This window comes from Mytilus edulis, chromosome 1, assembly GCF_963676685.1.
Source record: "Mytilus edulis chromosome 1, xbMytEdul2.2, whole genome shotgun sequence".
NCBI classification, from domain to species: domain Eukaryota; kingdom Metazoa; phylum Mollusca; class Bivalvia; order Mytilida; family Mytilidae; genus Mytilus; species Mytilus edulis.
The window spans coordinates 98,695,388-98,713,778 of NC_092344.1; the positions used below are offsets into that span (position 1 = coordinate 98,695,388).

Sequence of the window (18,391 nt, forward strand, 5' to 3'; positions counted from 1 at the left end):
GTCAAATATGTTAAAAAAAAACAAAAAAAAACAAAAAAAAACGTTTGGTTTTGCTGTTTATTGTAAAGCCAAAGTCACTGTTCTGGAAAACTATGCCTTTCTAGATTTGGCTTCTCTTTTGGTTATTTATATAAAAAAATAATTGAAAAATTATGGTATCCTCTATATAGATCAAAAGAAAAAAATTGTATTAACAATGTTTATCTGACTATTACAGATTATGGGTCCATGAAGTGATGAGAGTATTCTACGATCGGCTCACAGATGATGCAGACAGATCATGGTTGTTCAAGTAAGTCACATTATGGGTTTTGTTTGTTTAAATTTAAGGCTTATTCATTCTTTTACACTTACTGAGACATATTGAGTTGTAATGATGATAATCCCCAACAGGTATCATATAGCCTTTTAAAGTAGTTTCACATTGGACCATATATGAAACATTTGTATGAATCTTTAGAACAAATTAACCATTTAAAACAATATATGAATTGATGTTGATGTTTTGACAAAAAGTTGATTATTTAGTTTCATACTCGACTAACATGTATTCAGATACTGTTTTCCAGTTGAAAGTTATTCACCTATGAAAAGTGATAAATTTTTACGGAGAATCTACAACATGAGTGTTATTGATTAAGAATGTATTTTATCTTATAGAACAACACAGAATGCTGTGAAGGACTACTTTAAAGAGAGTTTTGACAGTTTATTTGAACATCTAGCTGGTGGTGGCAGTGGAGAAGGAAAGGTACATTTTCTGATAAATTAATAATACAACTAAAACAGATTAAGTTTGAAAAAGGCTGCAAAATTGTGATTAAAATCTGGAAAACATTGAAATAAATTGTCTTAGGTTTAATGAACATGCCTGAATTTTGAAATTAGTATCAAACAGCTAGCCTCTATAGTATGGAAAGCCATTAGAGCCAAAAAAAGCAGGTTGGGATAGAGGCTGTATTATTACAGCCCCTAATGGTAACATATTAGAATCTGCCTTATTCTGGATCAATGATAATCAAGGACAGCAAACAAACAATGAAAATTCTGTTGTTCTTTTTAGGTTTTTCTTGAGATATATTATTTAAATAAATAAAAAGTAACAATAATAGAACTACCAAATTCTGAGGAAAATTCCAAACGGAAAGTCCTTAATCAAATGGGAAGATCAATGATATTGACTTTTTATGTCGTTATAATGTAGTATTTATTTGTCTGTAACAGGGACCACCATCAAAGGTATCAATAAAGTGTGAAATATAGATATTTCTTGCTAGATTATGTTGTCTAGGAGTGTGTTTACTTTGTTCAAGAACTTTTTAAAAAATCTTTTCTTTCTTGAATTTTATTGAAATAAAACTAAACTATTGAAATGATTTCTATCAACTTTTGTTATTAAGTGCCAGTAATGTTTCTATCTATTAATTGATATACATCTTAATAGACTTACAAACTAATGTGATAATTTTCAAGTCTTTGTCATGTTAGCTTTTTGACAGAGACATATAAAAAAAAAAGCATTGACATTTTTTGTCATAAACTCTACCTGTTATTCTCTTTCACTCTGCTGATAGTTGTTCTAGATTCTTTTAAAATTGTTTGGCTTTTCTTTCTGTATGTTTTTAATTCTAGTAAGATGATGCAAGTGTACGAAAAGGAATGCTTGAATTAGTAAAGAATTTATAACAATATAACAAATTGTTTGAAATTTTAAAGCTGAAATAAATTCTTGTTTAACTTGCAAAAGAAGAGGGTATATTTACTATATTAACAGTATTATTCGTAGATATGAAATTCAAATTAAGTAGTTAGCTAGATTCTTGTGTTTTATTTAGTTAGTATATTATTTGTTAACAGCGTGCTGATACAGAGGTGAGAGTTGACTGCCTGATTTTGTCTCACCTGTAACGAATGTTGCAGAATGCATGACATAGGAATGCTTATCCAGCTACAACAGAGTCTTAAAACTATTTTAATGCCCCTACCGTCATGAAACAGTCCAAACTATGTGAATCCTGCATCTATATGATATCATATTAACAAGCAAGGGGATATGTGGCCCACAGACACATTTTCCATTTTTTTATCAAACCTCTTGTAAAAGATACCATTTGAACTGTTTGAAGTTTTCATCTGGCATATTAATGATTTCTTTTATCTCAATTTTCTTATTTCAATGACTTCTTAAAAAAACTCTATATCACATGAATTTCAGTTTTATAAGTAATAGGACAACTATATCTTGTATATAGAATTATTGCAAGATATACATGTCTGTTCATCTTATGTTGACCTGAGCTAATTTCATAGATCAGTGATAAGTGTTAAGTCTGGTCTTGGATACTATAAGCAGTATAACTAGGTCAACTATATTTTGTAAATAGAATGAATGAAAGTTGTACATGGTTTGGCTGGCAGAGTTCATCTTAATTTTACATATTTTTATGGTTCATTGGTTACTGTTGAGTTTTCATGATACAGTCAGTTTCTCAGATATTATAAGCAAAGTTAAATTCAATTGTATTTGGTGTATGGAATAGTTGTAATGGTTACATATTTCATCATAATATGACCTCATTTATGTAGTTCATTGATAATGTTTAGTTTGTGTGATACCTATAGTTCTATTGATCTTATAGACTTTCAACCTATAACTTAAACATGATTCAGTAAGGCAGATGAGACATTTCACTTGTGCTATAATTTTCACTATAATTTTATTTTGTTTGTCACATATTTGAATTGCAAATTATTTGTTACAGTTATTTTTTTTATTTATTGAAGAGTATATATTTAAAGGTAGAGGTACATGTAGGTAAATCAGTGATCCCTGGGATTTTCTAGGAAATTATTCCTGAACTAGATCATGTGGAACTGTAACTAATTATCAAAATATATTCAAAATTTTGTATTTGCTAAGATACAGTTGATTCGAAATTGTCAAAAAGTTGAGTAAATGTATGAATTTGATATTCAGACACAGTTCCACCTACTTTAGTTTAATACATATCCAAGGGATTGCCTATTGAACATACCTCTTACTTTTATCCACAATGACGAGTTACTATGTTTGCATGCAGCATCACATCAATCTAGATTTAGATTGAAAATATTACAGTTATAAAATAGAAGTACTGTGAACAAAGCAATTGAAATAAATTGCTGGATTGTCAATATATTAGCAATCTCTGATAAGCAGTAAATTCAAGAGGATATAAAGATACTTTCCTATACTTATATATCAATGAAATGAATTATCTCAGCTAAGTACATTTATATTTAAACAGCTTTGAGAAGAGTCAAAGCTGAGGATATGAAAATCATGTTTGAAATAAAATGTAGATTGAAGATTTGTTTTACACAGGTTAAAGAAGATGATTTAAGAAGTTTAATGTTTGGTGATTACATGAACCCTGATGCAGAGTCTGAGGAGAGAGTGTATGATGAAGTGAAATCTGTAGACTCTATGTACACCATTGTAGAGCAATGTTTAGAAGAGTACAATAATACACATAAAAATAGAATGAATCTTGTCATCTTCAGGTCAGAACAATATAATATTATGTTCATAAAATTTTTATTTGTTGTGGAGTAAACAAACATTTTGGTTATTCATTCAGAAATTAGATGTTTGTGAAAGATTTCAAAATATAGATTTCAAAATAATTTTTTTTTATTGCAGAAAGGTAGATGCCAATATTAAATGTAACTATGATCTTATTTAATAGAAAAATAAAGATATAGTTTTGAAATATTTGAACAAAATTTTATGCATTTTAAAGGTTTAAAATTGAGTTATTTATATCAGAATAATTATTATACATTTTCCTGAATTTCAAATTAGAAATGATCCATTTCAGATATGTGTTAGAACATTTGTCTCGTATCTGTCGTGTTCTGAGAATCCCAGGAGGTAATGCCTTGTTAGTAGGCGTAGGAGGAAGTGGTCGTCAATCCTTAACTAGATTAGCAACAGCCATGGCAGGGTACGATCTCTTCCAACCAGAAATCTCTAAGAACTATGGAAAAGTAGAATGGAGAGAGGACATTAAGGTAAGAATGATGAAGTTGTTGTGGACTAAAATCAATTGAACATTAACACAATATCACAATATAACTGAAATATACATCTATAAATCACCATATGACCTTAAAAAATGGACAACTGCCAATTTTAAATTGCCCCCAGTTTAGACAACTATTGTTTCAACTGTCAGATATTGAGTTTTCTATCAACATATTAAAATAACAATTTAACTCATTTATTTGTAACTGTGAGCCTTAGTGTTGCAAGTATTAGATACAATAGGTATTCAGGTACAAAGCAAAACAGGTTGATATGAATGAGAGTAAATGTGGGGTACACAACAATGATACAGCAACTAAATAATAACCAAATAATATCTAAAGGGAAACATGCATATTTCAACAATATATAGATGTCTGAATTAAATTGCAAACTCTTTATCAACATTTAATTGTTCAAATAACATAAAACCATAAAACATTTAGATATGACATAAGACATTAAAAAAAATAATCAATTAACTGAACTGTAGATCGTATACCTCTGATGTACAATTGAGTAAACATGACAATAAATGTATTTTACAGTCAGTATTGAAAGGATGTGGAGCAAGTGGAAAGACAACTGTATTCTTAGTCACAGACACCCAGATCAAAGAGGAATCATTCCTTGAGGACATTGATAACTTATTAAACACAGGAGAAGTCCCTAATCTTTTCCCTGCTGATGAGAAGGCAGAAATTATGGAGGTAAGCCACACTTTTGATTAAAATATTTTTACAAAAAATTCGCTTATTGTTATTTTTTTTTAAAGAAAAGTTTCTTTATTAAATAATGCTTCAGAGGTTAAAACTGATTTGCTTAATTGATCTTTTTCCTCGTTAACATTTACCTTTCCTTAGCTGTTATATGAACTTGTAATTTAATTTTTCCAGACTGTTAGACCAGTAGCACAAGCTGGAGACAAGATGGCCGACTTCAGTCCACTGGCATTGTTTGCCTTCTTTGTCAATCGTATCAGAGAGAATTTACATATTATCATTGCCTTCAGTCCAATTGGAGATGCTTTCCGTAATAGACTAAGGCAGTTCCCATCTCTGATTAACTGCTGTACTATTGATTGGTTCCAAGTAAGTCAATTTTATTATCCTGTAATATTACTGATAGCTTCATAGCAGATATCCAGTCATTAACTGCTGTCTAAATGAAAGATCCAGGTGAATGTAAATAAGAGGAGATATATTGTATATGTGAATGAGATAGCAACCTAAACAATGATGGTCTTCAACAATAGACAAGTTTTTGTACCATATCTCAGGCTCTAAACAACCTTCAGTCTAGACAAGGTGTCTTATATCCTAGGATATTTTCATTAGTCCTGTAACCCTAAAAGGCCCACAGGAAATGTTTGTTTAATTGAAGAAAACAATTCACTTCAATGATTTCAAACAAACTTCTTTTTTTCAATTTTGATAATTTTCTTGAAAGAGAAAAAAATGCCACAATTTTATTTGTTTCTGTAATGTTATAAATACAACAGATCTGTGTCATTTAAAAATCGGAAGTTCAAGTTGTCTATGTTATCCAATACTTCACATTTCTCTTCTTCTTCTTCTTCCGTTAAGGAGTTGTATACTTCCTTAGTAGCTCTTATCTGTCTAAGTCTGTGGCCACCCCTTGTTCTGTTGTCCCCAGGTGTGTAGTAGATAGCTGGTTGTATCTCCACTAGTTGGTTCTGTATCTTGTAGCATAGTACGAGTCGCTGTTTAATTCGTCTATACTGTAGTGGATCCCACTGGAGTTGGTCTAATAATCCAGTGACGCACCCTGGGGAAGTGTCTGTGTACTGGTTGTAGACAAATCGTGCTGCTTTACGCTGTACCCGGTCGATGTCTTTGATCAATGTGGTTTGATGGGGGTCCCACACTGTGGCAGCGTACTCAATCGATGGTCTGATGAGAGCACAATAGGCTGTGTTTTTAACAGATGGTTTGCATCGGCCCAGGTTTCTGCGGAGAAAACCGAGGGTCCTGGTTGCTTTTCCTGTGGTGTTAATAATGTGCTTATTCCACTGTAGGTCTTGACTAATGGTAACTCCAAGGTACTTTCCGCTATCAACAACTTCTAGTTGGTGTCCGTGCAAGGTGTATGTTGTTTGCAGGGTGTTGCGCTTGTTAGATATCCTCATGACTGTGCACTTTTCTGGATGGAAACACATCTGCCACTTGTGTTCCCACTCTTCCAGAGCAGTGAGGTCTCTCTGTAGAGTTGCAGCATCATCAGGATTTCTAATTTTTCTGTACACCAGGCTATCGTCCGCAAACAACCTTACATCTGAAGATGTACAATCTGGCATGTCGTTGATATATGTCAGGAATAGTAGAGGGCCTAAGACTGTCCCTTGTGGAACTCCTGATAGTACATCTAAAGGAGATGATGTATGTCCTTCTAGTACAACTGACTGGGTTCTACTGCTTAGGAAGTCCTTTATCCAGTTCAATGTTGATCCTTTCACCCCGTAGTATGCCAGTTTCAAAAGCAAGCGTTCGTGTGGTACCTTGTCAAAGGCTTTTGAAAAATCCAGTAAGATGATGTCAGTCTGGTGCCCCTGGTCCATGTTTTTGGCAATCTGGTTTAGTGTTACCACTAACTGGGTCTCACATGAACGTCGACTTCTGAAACCATGTTGTTCGTCGCATAGAATGTTATGTCGATCAAAGTGATCCATGACTGTACTATGTATAATGTGCTCTAGCAGTTTGCATGCTATGGATGTTAATGACACAGGCCTGTAATTAGAGGGTTGGTGTTTCTCTCCTTTCTTGAAGATTGGCACGATGTTTGCCTTCCGCCATTCGTCTGGAATCTTACCCTCGTCCAGGGAACGCTGGAACATCCGGGTAAGATAAGGAGCTAGTGATTCAGCTGCCTGTTTGAGAATGTTTGCTGGAACTTCATCAGGGCCTGTTGCTTTGAATGGTCGTAGTCCCTTTAATAGTTTGTAGACACCTCTTTCATGGATGACGATATTGTCCATGGTTGGATGTGGACTTGTGCCTAGGTCAGGTAGCGTACTGGTATCTTCTTTGGTGTACACTGACTGGAATTGCTGGTTCAGTATAGATGCCTTAGTATCTGTGTCACTATGTAGGAAGCCATCTTTTGACTTCAAGGTCACAATCTGGGATGCATCTTGTTTCCGGCTCTTCACATATGACCAGAATCTTTTAGGGTTTTTCTGCAAGTCGTCGCTTACTATATCTTCCATGTAGTTACTGTGTGCTTGTCTAGCCTCCTTCTGTAGTTGTGATTTCAGAAATTTATATTTCTTTATGTCTCTTGTTTTCCCACTGCTTTTGGCAAGGGTATAAGCCCTCTGCTTTTTGTTACTGAGTCGTCTAAGCTCTGAGTTCATCCATGGGTGGGAATGTTTTGTTAAGGTGTTCCTGGTTGGTACATGTTGGTTGATGGCATCTAAAATCAAGCCTTTTATGTTGGTCCAAAGACTGTTGACATCCTCAAAATCTGTGTTTTTAAAGATGTTGTATTTTTCTTTGAGGTGTTGATTAATCATGGCGATGTTAGCTTTTTTCCATAGATATATTTTTCTCTTTTGCTGTTTGGGTTTTTGTAAGCCGTGTGAAAAGTCTAGAAGAACAATATCATGGTCACTGTTCCCGAGAGGTGGTATGGTTTTACATCTATTGAGTTGGCCTGGATGGGATGTAAAAAGCACATCTAAGGTGTTATCTCCCCTGGTTGGTTTGTCTACCAACTGTTGTATGTTCAGGTTGGCTGCCATTTCAAGAAATGCATTGTTAATATCTCTTGATGTTTGAGTACCCTGTATTGTGTAGTTTTTCCAGTCAATGTCTGGTAAGTTGAAGTCTCCACCAAGGATGAAAATACTACTTTTGTGTTTTTTGCGTAGATCAGTGATGTCTTGTATTGCATTGTTTGCAGTCTGTTGATCAAGCCTATTTGGTGGTCTATATAAGCAGGTTATTATGGCTTTCTTTTTCTGGTTTATGATGATGCTCCCAGATATGAGTTCTGTGTCTTTCCCTGACTTAAGATGACTAAGTCCAAGTGTTGTCTTTGCTGCTATGAGGACTCCTCCATGGGCGTCTGTTTTCCTGTCCCTGCGTATGACATCGTAACCAAGTTCTGGGGGGAAAATTTCACTTGTGTTGATTTTGTCGCATAACCAAGTTTCAGTTCCTAAGATGATATCTGGACGAGCGGACTCCAGCATAACCTGGAGATCATTTCTTTTATTCTTTACGCTTTGAAAATTGATAAGCAGTACTCGGAGTTGCTTCTGTGACTTTTTGTTGGATTGTTGCTGGCTTTTAGTATGGGTGTCTGAGCGTTTTGGTGATGATGATGCTATAGGGTCACCTATACTAGTGTCAATTTCAGATGATAAATTTAAATCAGTTTTGCTCACTTCTGATGTACATGATGATAATACTGAGTAGGTGTTGCTATCAGCTGAATCAATCAGATCATAGAGAACAGTTGAGTGGTTAGGAGCGTTACATACTACGCAATACCATGAAGCTGATATATTTGCAAGGCTTGAATATTCCTTCGAGTCAATGCCTGTACAAGGTGCGTGGTACCAATTATTGCATTCATCACATGCAAGAGCTTTTTGTCCCCACAGACAAGCTTTGTCGCATATGGCACACAGGTATTTTGGAGTTCTTGGGCCTGGGTTTCTTTCAATACCACCTATTAATAATAACAGTTTTATATATGCAGAGTTCTTATCTTTAAGTAACTTCTCGTTACTCCTGTAATTAGCTGTGATTTTAATCCAGTGATATAAACATGTGTCTGTTGATATAGTTGTTACAGGAATCAGAGAGATTGAGTATTCTCTGGACGTATATCTAGTTGTTTGTATATGTAAGGGGCTATGGTGTGTTTGTCTTACCGTCGTAGCCAGGTAGAAATAGATGACTGTGAACCACACTGACATTGTTTATGTTTTGAACTAAACCGGAAGTGGTATTCGTGATGAGTTTTCGATCTGTTTGAGTTTCGAATCAAAATTGAAAAAAGTTCATTTTCCTCCTGGTGGTCCTGGGGTAAGTATTTACAGATGATTGTGTTGTGAGATGATATGTGACACTTATCTGATCGTGGAAATGTACCAAAGATTGTAATAAATAAGTGTTTTAGGTAAAAATTTCTATATGCATATCTATGTTGATTATTTTTTAGTACAGTTTCATAAGATGTCATTTTCTATGCTTATCTTTTAACAGACTTGGCCAGATGATGCATTAGAGAGAGTAGCCAATAAATTCTTGGAGAATACAGAACTTTCTGACCACGACAGGAAGGAATCCGTCATGATTGTCAAGCACTTCCATCAGAGCACCATTAATCTGTCAACAAAGTTCTTAAATCAGTTAGGCAGACATAATTATGTTACACCAACATCTTACTTAGAGTTGATCAACTCGTTCAAAAACTTACTACAAAGTAAACAGGATGAGATATCTAAAGCCAAACGTAGATATGTGGTTGGTCTAGAGAAATTGGCCTTTGCTGCTTCACAGGTATTTTGGTTTTTTTTGGCAAATAGAAAATCTTTCACAAGAAATTTTGTTTGTTTGAAGATGTAGATTTTTTTTTAAATATTGTTATCTATTCCTGAAACTGCATTTTGATATAATACCTACTTAATTAAGCTTTGGTTATTGTTCTTTAGTTTGACCATGGTATCAGATAATTGTCAAAACAACCCCCCTTTTTGGGAGGACCCATATATTTGAGTTATCAGCTGTTCTGATACTTGTTTGTTTGGTCATTACTAGGTGGCAGACATGCAGAAAGAACTGGAAGAACTCCAGCCACAGCTGGTCATCTCAGCAGAGGAAAACTCTAAGATGATGGTCATTATAGAGAAGGAGTCCGGTGAAGTAGAGGCTACAAGTAAAATAGTCAAAGCTGATGAAGCTGTAGCTAATGTACAGGCTGCAGAGGCTCAGGCTCTGAAAGATGAATGTGAGGCAGAACTTGCAGAGGCTATTCCTGCTCTAGAGGCTGCTCTCGCTGCACTGGATACCTTAAAGGTATTAAATCTATTGTGTCATTATGGTGCTTCTTTTGAAATCAGAAAATACATGGTTTGGAAAATTTAATTTCAAGTATCTTAACTCATCACATTAATTGTATCACCTATTTTTATTTGCATATAAAAAAAAATCAGTGAAAAGTATGTTTACTGGTAAAGAAAAAAATTTTTTTTTTGTAAAAGCATGATGCTTTTCAATTATATTAACACAAAATTCCTCTGATATCAATTTTTAGGTAAAATATGGTCTTCTTTAACTGTTGCATGAACTCTGTGTAAGAAATTAAGGTGTATTCCATGAACAAAAAAAATTTTGTGGAAAATTTACTTTGTCCAATGAATACAATATGACACATGTGCTAATTCTGTTTTTTGCCAATAGCCTGCTGATATTGTTATTGTGAAGTCCATGAAGAATCCACCTTCTGGTGTCAAACTTGTCATGTCTGCTGTGTGTGTCATGAAGGACATCAAACCAGATAAAATAAATGACCCAGATAAACCAGGACAAAAGATCCTTGATTACTGGGGACCCTCAAAGAAAGTTCTGGGAGACATGAGTTTCTTGAACAATCTCAAAGCCTATGACAGAGATAATATTCCAGTAAGTAAAGTCACATATGTCTTGAAATTGATCAGATAAATGATATAAATATTGGTAAGTATGTGGAAAACTGCAGGGTCAGAAATTTGCAGCGGTTGTTTATTAACTTCTTAATACACATTTTAATGCCCCATTTATGGGCATTATGTTTTCTGGTTTGTGGGTCCTTTGTCTGTCCCGCTTCAGGTTAAAGTTTTTGGTCAAGGTAATTTTTGATGAAGTTGAAGTCCAATCTACTTGAAACTTAGTCCCTATGATATGATCTTTCTAATTTTAATGCCAAATTAGAGTTTTTATCCCAATTTCACAGTCCACTGAACATAGAAAATGATAGTGTAAGCCCTATCCATGTACTATGGACACATTCTTGTTTTTTACGAGTTTGTGATCTTGGAATAGCTTATAAAATGAATATGTCATAGTAACTTGTATCTTTATTTGTAAGAATATGGAAGATAATAGGTCAGAATCTTGAAGCAGTTTAAATTTTTAAGAAAGTTTTAAGAAACTGTCAGCGATTGTTTTCTTATTTTAGAGTCTGACATGATTTGAAAATATTTTCAATTGTTGATAAAAATTACTGATATGATATAACTTTTGTCTACAGGTACATTGTATGAAACAGATTCGTAAGGAATTCATAACAAACCCAGATTTTGATCCCGCCAAAGTAGCTAATGCCTCATCTGCTGCTGAGGGTCTGTGTAAATGGGTCTTAGCCATGGAAATATATGATAGAGTGGCTAAAGTTGTGGCACCAAAGAAAGAAAAACTAAAAGAAGCAGAAGAAGAACTTAATAGTACAATGACACTACTGAATGCCAAACGTGCTGAGCTTGCAGCTGTTGAAAAACGTCTTGCAGATTTACGTGCTACTTTCCAAGAAATGACAGAGAAGAAAGAAAGATTGGAATTTCAGGTGGATCTTTGTGCCAAGAAACTAAAAAGAGCAGAAAAGCTTATTGGTGGATTAGGAGGAGAGAAAGATAGGTGGACCGTTGCTGCCACAAACTTACAGAATATTTTTGACAATTTAGTTGGTGATGTGTTGATAGCTGCAGGAGTTATTGCCTATCTTGGTCCTTTCACCATGGCTTTCAGAGAAGAATGCACTAAAGAATGGGTCAAAGTCTGCACAGTAGGTTTTATTTGTAACAAATTTGGATTTTAAATTTCTTTTTTTATAATATTTATACTTATTGATAAATTAACTAATGTGTGGATTGTTTTGCCAATATTTTGTTAATTTATTGAGGATTAGTTCTTTATGTTTAACATAAGGGATTTTTTTAAATTTTATTAGTGATCCTTGCGTATAGCATTTATTTCAAAATAAAATAGTTTTATAAAAAGACAATCTATAGAATGGGGTATCCATATTCTCCATGTGAACAGTTTGTTTTTACTTGTGACCAATCTACATTCAATATTCTGTAACTGATTATACAATTTTCCAAAATGAAACTATAAAATTACTTGTCTGATGAAGGAGGATTTTCATGACATTTGATTTTAGGTCTAAAAAAAATTAAACATTTTAAAATTATAATGTAATGAAATTGTATTTATTCATATTCTTCATAGGAAAGGGTATGTATCAATTAATTAGTGTTGTATTGACTTAGAACTTTAGTTTTCTTGAATATTTCATGAATATTTTAGTTGTCCCATAGCTTGTGTGAGTCTTAATTTTGGTAAAATATTAATTAGCCTACTTGATTTTTATATGAAATTTTTATATTGCAAAGCAATACTGTTAAAAGTGTTATATTTTTATTTCTTGAAAATATTCCCCTTATTCTGATCTGCCTTCATCTTTCCACCCAGCCTATGACTTTTTTAGGTAAAGGATTATGATTTTGTCTATTGTTATTTTTGTATTGTAATTAGAAAACTTGAAGTTTGTATCAAGCGATGTTCAATTATTGCTTTTAATGAAACCTGTAGATATAAGACTCTCACCATAAAATGTTGAAATTCTTTTTAATACATTTTTATATTTTTCGGTATTCATTCTTTCAGTTTCATTTTGTTGTTGTTATATAAAATAATACATGTAATTTGAGCAATAGTTGATAGGCAGCTTAAAAAGAGTTTTTTGTTGTGAATTTTGTCACAAGCCATTTGCTTTGAGGAAAGTGATTATACCTCTTAGAACACCATTTTGTCCCCCTCCCCCCCTTGTTAGACATAAATTCTAGCTTGAATTGTTAGTTTGTTTATACAGACTATAGAATCAAATTGATACTCATATCATAAGATGAGATTATAAATTTTTATGCTGCTTTTTGTGCAGCTTAAAATAACCAGTAATGGAATGGAATAATATTTATACTGAGAAAAAACAGACATAAGCACTAAAGCTTATACATTTTTTTTTAATTATTATTGTTGTCATTATAAATAGTAAAGTATATCTTGTATAAAATTATTTCCTGAAAATCATTCTTTAAAGTTAAGTTTTGTCTACTTTTTTAACAATCAGTTAGTTCTTCAGAATTGATAAAATTGTAATTATGTTTACTCCTTTACAGGAAAAAAAGATTCCATGCTCCCAGGAATTCTCTTTAAGTAAGACTTTAGGAGAGCCAATTAAGATACAGGCCTGGAATATTTTTGGACTACCACGAGACAGTTTCTCCATTGACAATGGTGTCATTGTAGCTAACTCCAGAAGATGGTAAACATTTCTTTATTTCAGCAGATTTTTAAAAGTGTTGTTACTAGTGCTGTATTTTAGTTAATTTTCTTAGTCTTTTGCATAGCTTCAATTTCAATTGAACTAGGTTCTGTGGATTTATGATTAAACATTTTGAGGCCTTCATACAAATGGATATCACTGGGTTAAAATCAAAATTTATTGGAGCTCAATGGGAGGGGGAAAAAATGGATAAAATTTATGTGCACACAAAATTTCTTCCCCTTAAAAATTGGATTAAGAATCAAAATTATACAAATGTGAGACGAAAAACATGTTTCGTACAAGGTATGCTACGAAAATTTTGTATTTACTAAGCATGATATTGGAATCCTGACTTATATGTGTGGTCTTTTCCAGGCCTCTTATGATTGATCCCCAGGGTCAAGCCAACAAATGGGTGAAGAACATGGAGAAAGATTTCAAACTTTCTGTCATAAAACTGACAGATGCAGATTACATGAGAACACTGGAGAATTGTATCACCTTTGGTAATCCTGCTCTTCTGGAAAATGTGGCTGAAGAATTAGATCCCTCTCTGGAACCTCTCTTGCTGAAACAGACTTACAAACAAGGTGAGCACATCTAATCACTGTCAGTCATTATTGTTATGTTCATGTGTTACTTTTCACTTGTTATACTGAAGGCTTAAAAGTTTTATGATTTGGGTGGATGAAGGGAGATCTAGGGTAAAATTTATGCAGCAACCCGATAACACAAGCTGAACAAAAAAGTCATTTATAGATTTTTAATGATAGACAAGTATCAATACATTATGCTAAGCTCAAATGGCTAAATTCAATGATAGTTCCAGGTTAGTTTGATAGACTAACAGAGATCTGACTTGCATATCAAATTTAAAAATGAATAAAAAACATACAAAAAACTGCAACCTGACATTGAGAAAGAATTTTGAGTTCAAATACTTATCATGAAGATAGAATGAGTATGAATGTATTATGAGTTACTAAGACTATACTTAATATTTCAGCTGGTGTTGATATGATCAAACTTGGAGAGAATGTAATTGAATACAGTAAAGATTTCCGTTTCTACATCACAACCAAACTGAGAAATCCTCATTATCTACCTGAGGTAGCTGTCAAGGTCTCGTTACTTAACTTTATGATCACACCTGAAGGTTTGGAAGATCAGCTCCTGGGAATAGTTGTCGCTAAAGAAAGGTAGGAACCATTTTGTTTTTTATTATTATTTATTTAGTTTTTTTTATTTAAAAAATATTGAGACTACCAAAATTTCTTCACAGGTGTTTTTTTTTTTTTAAACAAATGTTTGGTTACAATAATAATATTTTTTTTAGTAACTGTCAGTGAACAGAAGTTTTTGTTTTGTTTTTATCTTTATTGTATGTCTAATTATTGATGCAATGCATTACAGGCCAGAATTAGAGGAAGAGAGACAAGCATTAATTGTTCAGAGTGCTGCTAACAAAAAACAACTAAAGGAAATTGAAGATAAAATTCTACATACTCTATCGGCTTCTGAAGGAAACATTCTTGAAGATGAAACAGCTATTCAGATTTTGGATTCATCTAAGATACTTTCTGATGAAATCTCTAAGAAACAGAAGGTATAGTTATAAAACAGTTTGTTTATAATATGGGTCAAAGGTTGGGGGAGAAAAGTTCTAAATGCAGAAAGGATCAGGATAATGATGAACATTTTAAAATATTTATTATCATTTCTGCTCTCAGAAAATGTAAAATTGTTTTTACTATTGAAAGGAAAGGTTTAATGGTAAGCAATATATGGGGCAGAGTTGTATGTTTTTGAATCTGTCACATTCTGATTTTTAGTGTCATTGTGTAGTCTAGTGAGCCACAGAGGTTTTGCATTTTGTTCAGATTTTCAAGTATTATACTGAATGACTTACATTTATTTTGTCTTTCAAATCATTACATGATTTTATTCTTCAAAACTGCTCGATCCAGCATTTCAGACTTCTGACACTTAATTTGACATGTTGGCTAATTACCAGTTTCATTGCAGTATTTATATAAAAATATTCAAAATTGGTGCAAATTGTGTTTATTATTTCAGATTGCAGAGGAAACTGAACAGAAAATTGATGCTTCTAGAATGGGATATCGTCCAATCGCTAAACATTCGTCTATTCTGTTTTTCTCAATTGCTGATTTACCTAATATTGACCCTATGTACCAGTATTCATTGACCTGGTTTGTCAACCTTTATGTTATGTCTATTCATGACAGGTAAGACTATACTACTTGTATTTGGAATAAGGTCAAATCCTAAATTTAATGAAAACTAATGGATTAATTTTTATAGGGCTGCAAATTTAAAATTGATTTTCTAAATGGAAGCCTCTTATATCAGTTTCTGTTCTTTTTTCATTTTTCAAAGAATTTTGCTAGGAAATCACATTTAATCAACAGATACTTGTGTTAGGGATTGAGTCTGCACCAGGCTGCGTTAAAGATTTCGATATTTAACTTTTCTGTTATATGGACAGATGATTTTTATTCAGGCATGTAGAGAAAATATGAACAGTTCTGTAAAATTCAATACAACTGCATAGGGGTTTTATTAAAAAAAAGATATATGTAGAAATATACAACACTGCTCATACATTTCACATTAATCAGAATGAGTGTAACTTTTGGTGCTTATCCATTATTTAAGATGGCACCCAGAAGAGCCCTGTTTTGGGTTTTGTTTGTTGGAGAATATGCTTACATTTCAGTATATATGTTATGATGTATGTTTTTGCTGTCATACATGTAAAGAAAACAAACCAAAAAATAATCAGTCTAAAAGATACAAGGAGCATGATTATGGTGTATTTTGTATAAGGAACCGCTGACATTAATTTGCTGTTGTAATTATATACCGACCAAAGTATACACACAATCGTCCTTTTCCATTCTCTATTTCCATCCTTATGTATTGCACAAGTTATATTAGAAAAAGAGATGTCAGAGTTAATTTTAAAAATATGTTATACATATCATCTTTTATGAGCATTAATTCAGCAAAAAGCTTGGTTTTGTTTACAGCAATAAGTCCAAGATATTGGAGCGACGTTTACGTTACTTGAACGACCACTTCCAGTATCAGTTATACGATAACATATGTCGTTCATTATTCGCTAACCATAAGCTGGTGTTTTCATTCTTGCTCTGTGCAAACCTTTTGTTGTGAGTATGAATGAGTAGAATTGTACTCAGAGCCACTTGGTAGAACGTATATATATTGTCAATAAATATCTACACCAGAAATAGTTGTAATGGTCATTAATGGAAGACAATTTTTCAGATTTCATTTACTTTTTTATACTTTAATTGAGTTTACCGAAGATTTCCAAATGAATCTTCAGAAAAACAAGATGGACTATTTTCTCTTTAAAATAGATTATGATTGAACTGAAGTATTCCTTCCATTGATGTCACATTGTATAGCACTACAGTTCTCTTATATAATCAGGAGGATTTAGTGTTTGTTACAGCTAAAACATTTCTCTATTATTTTTAGGTTAAGAACTTTTCGATCACACAATTTAAATTATATTTATTATGGCTTCGACAGATGTTTTAGCTGTAACAGGCTTGTCACCCTAAGAGGTCTAGTGATAAAACTACTTCTAGCACTAACTATTGCATGTGTATGTTGTTTAGGGTAGATCATTCTGCAGCAGTGTGTATATTGTAAAGGGTAAACAACTCTCATTGTAATTAATAGATATTTTCTTCATCTTGTTGTGATTCTTCATTTTCAGCAACAAATCCAAGATCCTGGAGAGACGTTTGCGATATCTTTCTGACCACTTTACCTACAGTTTATACTGTAATGTTTGTCGGTCACTCTTTGAGAAAGACAAACTTCTATTTTCTTTTATTCTCAATACTAATATAATGTCGTAAGTAAATGCTCAGGTCTGCTCAGATCATAATGTGTGATTTTTATTATTCATTTGGATTTATTTTCTCCTGGTGTGTGTTATTATAACAATTGATTCAGTTAATGGTTTGAATATAACGGTATAAACCCTTTGATTATTTAACCCTGTTGGTTTGTATTACAAATTTAACCAGTATGAACCCTTTAATTATTTAACCTGTTGGTTTGTATTACTTAAGCTTTTTTGCATGAATCTTATTTGCATATGATTTTGCCTGTGCTTGAGAAAAAGGGGATGATTTTAAGGTTTTCTGTTTTATTTATTATTTTCCCAATCTTTAATCTTCTTTTTTATGGGTTTATAGGTTACCTGAAATAAAGGCATATATTATGACTATCCAGTTCTCTCAGTCAATGTACAAAATATACAAAAATCTAATTAGGCTTAAATCCTTGTGATAATTTATGAATTATGTTCCATGTTCCTTTGTAAATTCAAAGAGAATTAGATTAAATTTGAATGTTGATTCAAAAGTGAGGATATTTTCAGAGGAGAAAATGTTGACAAAACACTGATCACTACCAAGGGAATATATTACAAATAGTGAAACTTGTTTGATTCTTTATAATCAATTTCCCTCCAAGAGTTCCTATTACTGTATCTACTTTTAAAAAATCCGTTTTATGTTGTCACTTGCAATAATAAAATTAAATTCAAATAAAAAATTCATATTTCCCAATATATCTTGAGAAACATTGAACATAGAAGTCAACCAATGCATTCATATCAAAGTTATAATCAAACATATAGAAAAATTGATTTTAATATATCCTCAGTAATCTTGCATTTTCTATTTTGTTTCTACCCAATTGTTATCCAGTCTTTCTATAAATGCTATCACTGAATTTGTTTGTTGTTTATTTTTGCACATTATCTATGTCTTTACAATTTTGTGTGTTTACTGTAATGTTTATGTGGCATGTTTTATTTCCATTGTGTGAGTAAACTTTTGAATTCGATGTCTATGCTTTCTAATTGAAAATATAAATAACTGAAATAGAATTTAATTTGTGGATAGTCTTCCAAATTTT

At 32.7% G+C, this 18,391-nt stretch overlaps 1 protein-coding gene across 13 annotated transcripts in view; it reads left to right on the top strand.

The window, feature by feature from the left end:
* LOC139497263 (dynein axonemal heavy chain 12-like) overlaps nt 1–18,391 on the top strand; it is a 68,031-nt gene that overhangs the window by 34,859 nt on the left and 14,781 nt on the right. For 6 of the 13 annotated variants that reach the window (XM_071285447.1, XM_071285476.1, XM_071285483.1 and 3 more), the window contains 17 exons: nt 218–292; nt 661–751; nt 1,858–1,872; nt 3,365–3,543; nt 3,861–4,053; nt 4,615–4,776; nt 4,963–5,157; nt 9,304–9,600; nt 9,859–10,116; nt 10,501–10,722; nt 11,330–11,860; nt 13,257–13,402; nt 13,781–13,995; nt 14,412–14,604; nt 14,819–15,011; nt 15,482–15,654; nt 17,178–17,318. In XM_071285447.1, coding sequence (XP_071141548.1) covers nt 218–292; nt 661–751; nt 1,858–1,872; nt 3,365–3,543; nt 3,861–4,053; nt 4,615–4,776; nt 4,963–5,157; nt 9,304–9,600; nt 9,859–10,116; nt 10,501–10,722; nt 11,330–11,860; nt 13,257–13,402; nt 13,781–13,995; nt 14,412–14,604; nt 14,819–15,011; nt 15,482–15,654; nt 17,178–17,318 — 3,279 coding nt within the window. Of the gene's footprint in view, nt 1–217; nt 293–660; nt 752–1,224; nt 1,240–1,857; nt 1,873–3,364; nt 3,544–3,860; nt 4,054–4,614; nt 4,777–4,962; nt 5,158–9,303; nt 9,601–9,858; nt 10,117–10,500; nt 10,723–11,329; nt 11,861–13,256; nt 13,403–13,780; nt 13,996–14,411; nt 14,605–14,818; nt 15,012–15,481; nt 15,655–16,458; nt 16,600–17,177; nt 17,319–18,391 lie in introns of all 13 variants that reach the window. The other 7 variants (XM_071285490.1, XM_071285496.1, XM_071285528.1 and 4 more) reach the window with 4 other exon arrangements.